The following is a 7224-nucleotide window of genomic DNA, read 5'->3' on the forward strand; positions in this document are numbered from 1 at the left end:
AGACTGTGGAGAAGGAAATGGTTGTAGAGAATCTGTTAAGAGGAACTTTTCTGTGCCGTCTGCAGTTCCATCCCTGGCCCACACTGATGAAATTCAGGGTAGAAGCTGAGTTGTTGAGGATTTGTCAGTGATGGCTCCTGGCCATGGTAGACAGAAAGCAGAGAAATCAGAACAGAACAGGAAACCTGCTCCTATTGTTAAAAAAGCCTTCCAGGAGTCCAAATTTTATGACTGAGGCAGGAACTGGGCTGGTGGAGAGAAGCAAGGCCAGCCAGTCCCCAGGCGACACTGTCAGCTCTAGGGTTACTTCAGCACAGTTTTGGGGTTATACTGAACCAGAGATTTCCCCTTCCCTCCTCCAAGGCCATGCCTGGGATCTCCAGGCTGCTTTAGTTCCTGGCATTTGGTTCCAAGCAGAATGATGGTTTCACTGTAACTTCACCAGCAAAGTTACATCAACAACCGGAGCCTTTGTGGCACCGAACACCGCTGAGATTCGAGGAAGTTCTCAGTGGGTGACCATTGCCCCCTCCTGTTCTGCCGGGACCAGGAATGTTGGTTTCCTGCTGTCCCTGTTAATCCAAAACCACAAAATGCCACAAATCATTTACAGACCAAAGGATCTGAGCTTGATGTCAGACCTGAGCTGAGTGAGGTGAGTTGTTGCCTCCCTGTCCATGTGACATTGTCATGTTTGTGGATAGGAATGAAACTCATGGAGAAGTGGATTTGATTCCTGGCAGCTTTTTCCTTATTCATGCCTTTTAACACTTGGATTTTAATAAGGTGCTGCAGGAAGCAGCACTAAAGGGTGGTCAGGCCCTGGCACAGCTGCCCAGGGCACTGGGGTGGTGGTGTCACCATCCCTGGAAGTGTTCAAAACACCTGTGGAGGTGGCACTTGTGCACATTATTTAGGTGATGAAAAGACCCATTTTATCAGGTGCTGGGTTGATGGACTTTGTGGTTTCCCAACATTAATTCCATGATTCCACATTTGCACCTTCTTAGTACCTGGAATCCGCAGAAGAGGGTAATGTCTGGGTCAATTTTTTTGTCTCTCCTTCAAAACCTTTTTGTCCCTCATAAATCCCAGGATCTGCTTGGGTGTGACTGAGTTGGTCTGCCAAGGAGCAGATAACTGAGAGTCCTCTGGGGGTTTATGATATGTCCATAAAAAGCTTGGATTAATGAATTACCAAGCCAATACTTGGTGAAGTCTTTATAAACTCTGAGTGCTGGGCAGAGAGAAGGTCTGAGAGACAGAAAAAAAGGCAGAGAAAGACCAAATCTAGAGAAAATAAATTATATCTAGGTTAGCAGAGGCTCAGCTTTGCAGGTACCATGAGAGGCCTCCTCCCCTCTGCCATCCTGGCAGTCATTGTGCTGCTGCACAGCTCCTGGGCAGTCTATGTGCAGGTGAGTTTTCTCTCTTTAATTTTTTGGTATTAAGGTGTTCAACAAGGTGCTGATATTATTCAAACTTGTGGCTGCAACAGGAATCTTGAGCTCAAGTAAAGAGACCTGGACTTTTGGTATTCTCTGCCTTGGTATCCAACTGCCTCTCCCTGTGCTCCAGGTTTGCTTTCTGTAAAATTCTCTGGGTGCCACTAAAATGCTGTTTATTTGCCTTCTACTGGCATATCCCTGCTCTGAAATCTCTCAGGGACTGAGGTGTTTTGTGTCTGGGGTTTTCCTTGGCACATTATCCCAAGGTGCAAGAACTGGGGATGCCTCTAATTTTAATCCAAAGCCACAAAATTTCAGGGAATTGATGCAAACCTCTAACTTTGGAGAACGATGTAAACGAGGTGTGACACAAGAGAAATTGTCTTGTCTCACCTGGGTCTGGGCAGGAGGGTCTTTATGAGAACAAACTGTGTGTTTATGGGATGGACCTACAAGTTTCACCTGTAAGAAAAGGTGAAAAAAGTGCTTTCCTTGATCCAGTGGAATGTCAAGAGGCAGAGAAGTAATTAGATGAGGCTCTATTAAATTTCCCAAAGTACACAGCACCTGATATTCCATGTACACTGACTGACATTCCATGTAAACACACTGACATTCCATGTAAACACACTGACATTCCATGTGCACAGACTGATATTCCATGTGCACAGACTAATATTCCATGTGACATGGAAGCAGTTAGGAAGGTCCTGCAGTGCTCTGGTCTGTCCTTGGGAGAGCTTTGGATCATCCTGAGAAACGGTTTGAGAGATTTCAGTTTGCCTTGCCAACAACTCCCTCAGAGTTCCAAGAGAATTAATGTTCCTTAAACAATTATTGACTCTGTGTGTGCAGCTGCTTTCCAGGGATAAGGTGTCTTTGTGCCTTGGACTATCCTCTCTTTGTCCTTTGGATGACAGAGACATCCAAAGGTTTCAGTTATTCCTTTCCTCCAAATCGTTCTTCAACAAATTAGTCTTTTGGGGAGCAGATATCTTCCTACTTCATGGAAAAAACCCCTCAGTTTTCCACTTGGAGGCATTAAAAACACACCCTAAATGAGAAGAGCTGTTTCTAGGTTAGGTAAAAGTGTAGGAAGTGGATTTTGAGCACAGTACACCAGCACTGTGCTCTGGGTGCTTTGCCCTCCTTTCACCTGCACCACTCGAGATCCCTCGGGTCTCACTGGTTCCTCACTGCACAGAGTTGGCTTCCACCCTCCTTCCCTGAAGTTCTTCCCCAAAACCTCCCTTCCCTCTCCTTTAATAGCCCAGAAATAGTTCATTTAAAGAAATGTTTTGCAAAGAGCTTCGTTTGATGTCCCAGCTTGGTTTTGAAGTCTGAGTGTCACTGTCCTGGTGCTTCCCATCCCAAATCTGGAGGGAATAGGATGGAAATTGGAGGAATTTGAGTTACCTCACCTTGGAGGGGTTCACCTGCTCAGATTTAACTCTGAAATACATTGTTCTTACCTGAGCTGGTGTGGGGTTTTTTTCTATTTTTGTTATTCCTTTGTTCTCTTTTGTACCCATGACCTGCACATCTGAGAGTTTGTTCCTAATTCCTGGGTTCTCTGAAATTGTCCCTGTTGAAATCCACCTGTTTGTAGTTCTCTGTTTTATGTTTCTGATGTCTGTGAGCAACAGCTGAATTTGGAACTCCTTTTATACAGGAAAATTTGATTTATCATAGGCAACCAGAGCTGGTTTAGGTTGGAGCTGAGATCCTCATGTCCAGCCATTAACCCAGCCAGGTGGCCAGAGCCACCACTAATCCATGTCCCCAGATGCCACATCCACTTGTTTTTTGATCACTTCCAGAGGTGGTGACTCCACCACTGCCCTGGAACCAGTGCCTGACCATCCTTTATAGAATCCTAAAATCACTAAGGTTGAAAAAGCCCTCTAAGATCATCGAGTCCAACTGATAAATTGAACCAGAGTAAAAAAAATAAACTGATTGCAAGAGCAAAGAGTTTGACTTTGTTGAGAAATTTAATATCCAAAATTTACGTGGTTGGGTTTTTTTTTTAAATCTTTAACACCAAAATTCTCTGATTCTGTAAAAAAACCCACATCAAATCTATCAGAGCCAACTACTCCCCACTTACCACCATGTTTCACCACTTTTCACCGCTCAGCTCATGAGATTATAAAACAAAAGACAAAATTTAGTCCTGTGCTCTATCAGAATCACTTTTTTTCCTGTGAATGAGTTGCTTCATCCCAGAATCCCAGAACGGTTTGGGTTCAAAGGGGCGTTAAAACTCACCTTGTTCCACTCCCTGCCACGGGCAGTGACACCTTCTACCTCCCCTTTGGGATATGTTGACCATTAAAGGAGGTTAAAAGAGAAGATAAAGATACCAAGCTCTCCTAATCTGCAGACAGGCACAAACTTTGTGGACTTGGTTTAGCAGCTGCAACACATGGCAGCCTGAATTTATGACATCAAAAGGGGGAATTCACCGGGAACTGAGGGAATGACCATTAACAGTGATTTAAAATAATGGGGTAATATTTCCCCGAATCCTGTCCTGGCCTCCTGAAGGTTTTGCAGTGAGCTTTGAGAAGTGTCATGTTTTATGCTTTCAAGAAGTTGAGTTCCATGAATTGTGTGTAAGACAAGTTTTAAACTGGCACAGGGTGGGATTGTTGGGGTGTCCTGTGCTGGGCCAGGAGCTGGGCTTGATGGTCCTTGAAGGTCCCTTCCAACTCAGAAGCTTCTGTGATTCTAAATTGATGGAAACTTGCCACTTCCTCGAGACCCTGGCACAGGGTGCCCAGAGAAGCTGTGGCTGCCCCATCCCTGGAAGTGTCCAAGGCCAGGTTGGACAGGGCTTGGAGCAAACTGATTTATTAGAAGGTGTCCCCACCCATGGCAGGGGGGTGAAAGGAGATGGGCTTTGAGGTCCCTTTCAACCCAAACCACTTCATGTTTCTATGATATTGCCCAGTCATCTGTTTTCCAAGCTGAGGATTCTCAGCCTGGCTCTTTTGACCCCAAGTGTTTTGGGTATCGCTCCCGGGGGTGAGCAAGGCCCCAGTTGTGCCTCTGTCCACTGTGACACCCAGCAAATGCCTGACCAGCAGTTGGGTCTCACAGCTGCTCTGCAATATCTGTGTCTTCAAGATCTCATGGTTTTGCCTTGAGTCAGCACAGGTTTTATCCAGCCTTCCTTTCAGCACTGCCTTTTCCCTCTATTACGTTTTTTTGGGAGAGCTGGAGGTTGAAATGGAAAGGATTTACCTGAGGACTGACTCTCCTCGTGTCTTTTTTTTTCTTCTGGTTCTTTCTACACAGGATGGAGACTTGAAATTCCCCCTGGAATCTGTGAAGAAGCTGAAGGAGTTTATGGATGGAAATAGGCCTGTCAGCCCTCGCATGGTGGTGCCCGTGGCCAGTAACACTCTGTGCCATGAGAAATCTCTCCCTGAGGAATTCCAGTCTGTGTGCCAGAGGGAAGATGCCCCCAAGATTTTCCAGAGGCTGAGTATGTCTCTCATATTGCAGAGTTGCCATTCTAATACCACTTTTCCGCCTTAGACATTAAAGTGGCCAGAGGCAAAGACGTGGAAGGACTGTCCTGTTGCTCCTGAAGGAGCTGAGAGGGTTTGTTCTGCCTTTATGATACTTTTTCTCCCACAAGGGTTGGGCTGCACGAGGTGTGAGGCCCCTAAAGAAGATTCCTGCTGTGCTGTGCCCTGTGCACACCATGAAAAAGTTCATCCAAGTAGAATCATGGAGTCACTGAATAGTCTGGATTGGAAGGGACAGAAACCCCATCCAGTTCCACTCCCTGCCACGGGCAGGGACTCCTTCCACCAGACCATATCTCTCAAAGCCCTGTCCAACCTGGCCTTGGACACTTCCAGGATGGGGAAGCCACAACTTCTCTGGGCAACCAGTGCCAGGGCCTCCCCAACCTCACAGGGAACAATATTCTTCCCTAAAATTTAATCTAAATTGACCCTTTTTCAACTTAAAGCCATTCCTGCTGCCCAAAGCTCCCCTGCCATGCTTTGCTGCTGCACTGGTTGCTTTTTCATGTTGTTATATTCCATTTATATCCTGTCCAATGTGATGGACACTTCAGAAAGAAATGTTGCCACGTGCTGCTCTCCTCTGGCCTCCTCAGCATGTTCCTCTTGCTTCCCGATGAACTCGTGTTTGATTCCATTCCTTAAGCCAGATTTTAGCAAGAGCAGCAGTACTTTCAAGGAATATTAAAGCAATAGGACAGGGATGGGGAGGGCTCTCCAAGTCCTTTGACACTTGGCTCTGCTCCCTTGGCCTCTGATTTCCCCCCCTCTCCCTGTGCCAGGCCTGGCTGCCCAGGATGACCTGTGTGAGATCTGTGCCAATGCCGCCTGTGCCGGGTGCTTCTGAGTGAAGAACCATCCCGAAGAAGAGGTGTCCAGCTGGCGAGTTTGTGCATTCCTTTGGCGAGATCACATCCTTTCACCAATCAATCTCTCTCCCACCACAGCCAGAGTGGAGCTGCTGGCTCGTGCAGACCTGTGGTGGTGGCATCAGGTACCACCAGCAGGGCAGTTCTGCCAACGAGGAGACTGAGACCTCATCCGAGAGCCTCCAGTGCTGCTGGAGTGGGGTCACACTCGAATGAAAATGTCCTGGGTTTCATTTCCCACTATTTTGCCGGGATTTGAACGCTCCCAGTTGGAAATCAGCAGCCTCCTGCAGCCTTTTTAGTAGCTAATATTTAATATCTAATATTTAATGTCTAATAAGTAATATCTGATCACTAATATCTGCCTGTGATTTGGCCTCCCCTGCACATGGCACTGGGTTATCCCCTTTCCCAGCCCTTTCCCAGTGTCTTGGATCACTCTCCCTGTCTGCAGGTGACACCTCTCTGTTTGCAACAGCACTGCAGCAAATAACTTGGGATAAATTCCTGCTGTTTAGCAACCTTTTCACAGCCAGAAATCGGTCTGTTACTTGTACTAATTGCTGTGTATTTAGGGATGTAGAGGAGCACAGGGACACTTCTCACGTGGTTGGATATCCATGTTCTTTCAGCTCCCTTTAGGAGAAAGGAATTCCAACCTGTAGTGCTGGAATCACTTAGAAAGGAAAGCACTGCCTCATGGTTGTACTTCTTGGTGGCAAGACAGTGAAGGAAGGATCTGCCCACGTTTATAACCTGTATATGAAATAAAACCAGTAATAATTTGGACTTCTTTTTTTTTTTTGCTTTATGTTTTTGCTGGGTTTTGGGGTTAGTTTTATGTTGGGACAGTCTTGCCTACTTGCTTTCTCCCTATATAAGGTGTGTCATGTCCGGGGATTCACTGCAATAAAACATATCTTATTAATGTGTCCTGAACTTAAACTACTTTGTGGTCACAGAATCCCAGGATCATTGAGGCTGGAAAAGCCCTCCAAGGTCATGGAGTCCAACCTGTGCCTGATCCCTACCTGGGCACTGAGTGCCACGTCCAGTCATTCCTCAGACACCTCCAGGGGTGGGGACTCCAAACCTCCCTGGGCAGTCCCTTCCAAAGCCTGACCACCCTTTCCATGGAGAAATTCCTCCTGATGTCCAACCTGACCCTCCCCTGGCACAGCTGGAGGCCGTTCCCTCTCCTCCTGTCCCTTGTTCCCTGGGAGCAGAGCCCTTGCCTCCCCCCTCCTGTCAGGGAGATGCAGAGAGCGAGAAGGTCCCCCCTGAGTCTCCTTTTCTCCAGGATGAGCCCCCCCAGCTCCCTCAAACATTCCTGGTGCTTCAGCCCCTTCCCCAGCTCCGTTCCCC

The 7224-nt window shown here is 47.0% G+C and overlaps 1 protein-coding gene across 1 annotated transcript; it reads left to right on the forward strand.

Moving 5' to 3' along the window:
• The first annotated feature begins 1223 nt into the window (after positions 1-1223).
• On the forward strand, positions 1224-6804 carry LOC108505746 (guanylin-like). Its single transcript, XM_017832034.1, has 3 exons — positions 1224-1418; positions 4752-4941; positions 5773-6804. The coding sequence occupies exons 1-3, from the start codon at positions 1344-1346 to the stop codon at positions 5835-5837; spliced, it is 330 nt and encodes a 109-aa protein (XP_017687523.1). The 5' UTR covers positions 1224-1343; the 3' UTR covers positions 5838-6804.
• The last annotated feature ends 420 nt before the right edge of the window (positions 6805-7224 follow it).

Source organism: Lepidothrix coronata, unplaced genomic scaffold (assembly GCF_001604755.1).
Source record: "Lepidothrix coronata isolate B3197 unplaced genomic scaffold, Lepidothrix_coronata-1.0 Scaffold198, whole genome shotgun sequence".
Lineage (NCBI taxonomy): Eukaryota > Metazoa > Chordata > Aves > Passeriformes > Pipridae > Lepidothrix > Lepidothrix coronata.

What these genes read in the sequence shown, in the direction of transcription:
- LOC108505746 (XM_017832034.1), top strand. Translation starts at nt 1,344, where the DNA reads ATGAGAGGCCTCCTCCCCTCTGCCATCCTGGCAGTCATTGTGCTGCTG. An exon ending in CCTGGGCAGTCTATGTGCAG is followed by an intron (nt 1,419 to 4,751) that starts GTGAGTTTTCTC and finishes CTTTCTACACAG; the next exon opens with GATGGAGACTTGAAATTCCC. An exon ending in CAAGATTTTCCAGAGGCTGA is followed by an intron (nt 4,942 to 5,772) that starts GTATGTCTCTCA and finishes TCCCTGTGCCAG; the next exon opens with GCCTGGCTGCCCAGGATGAC.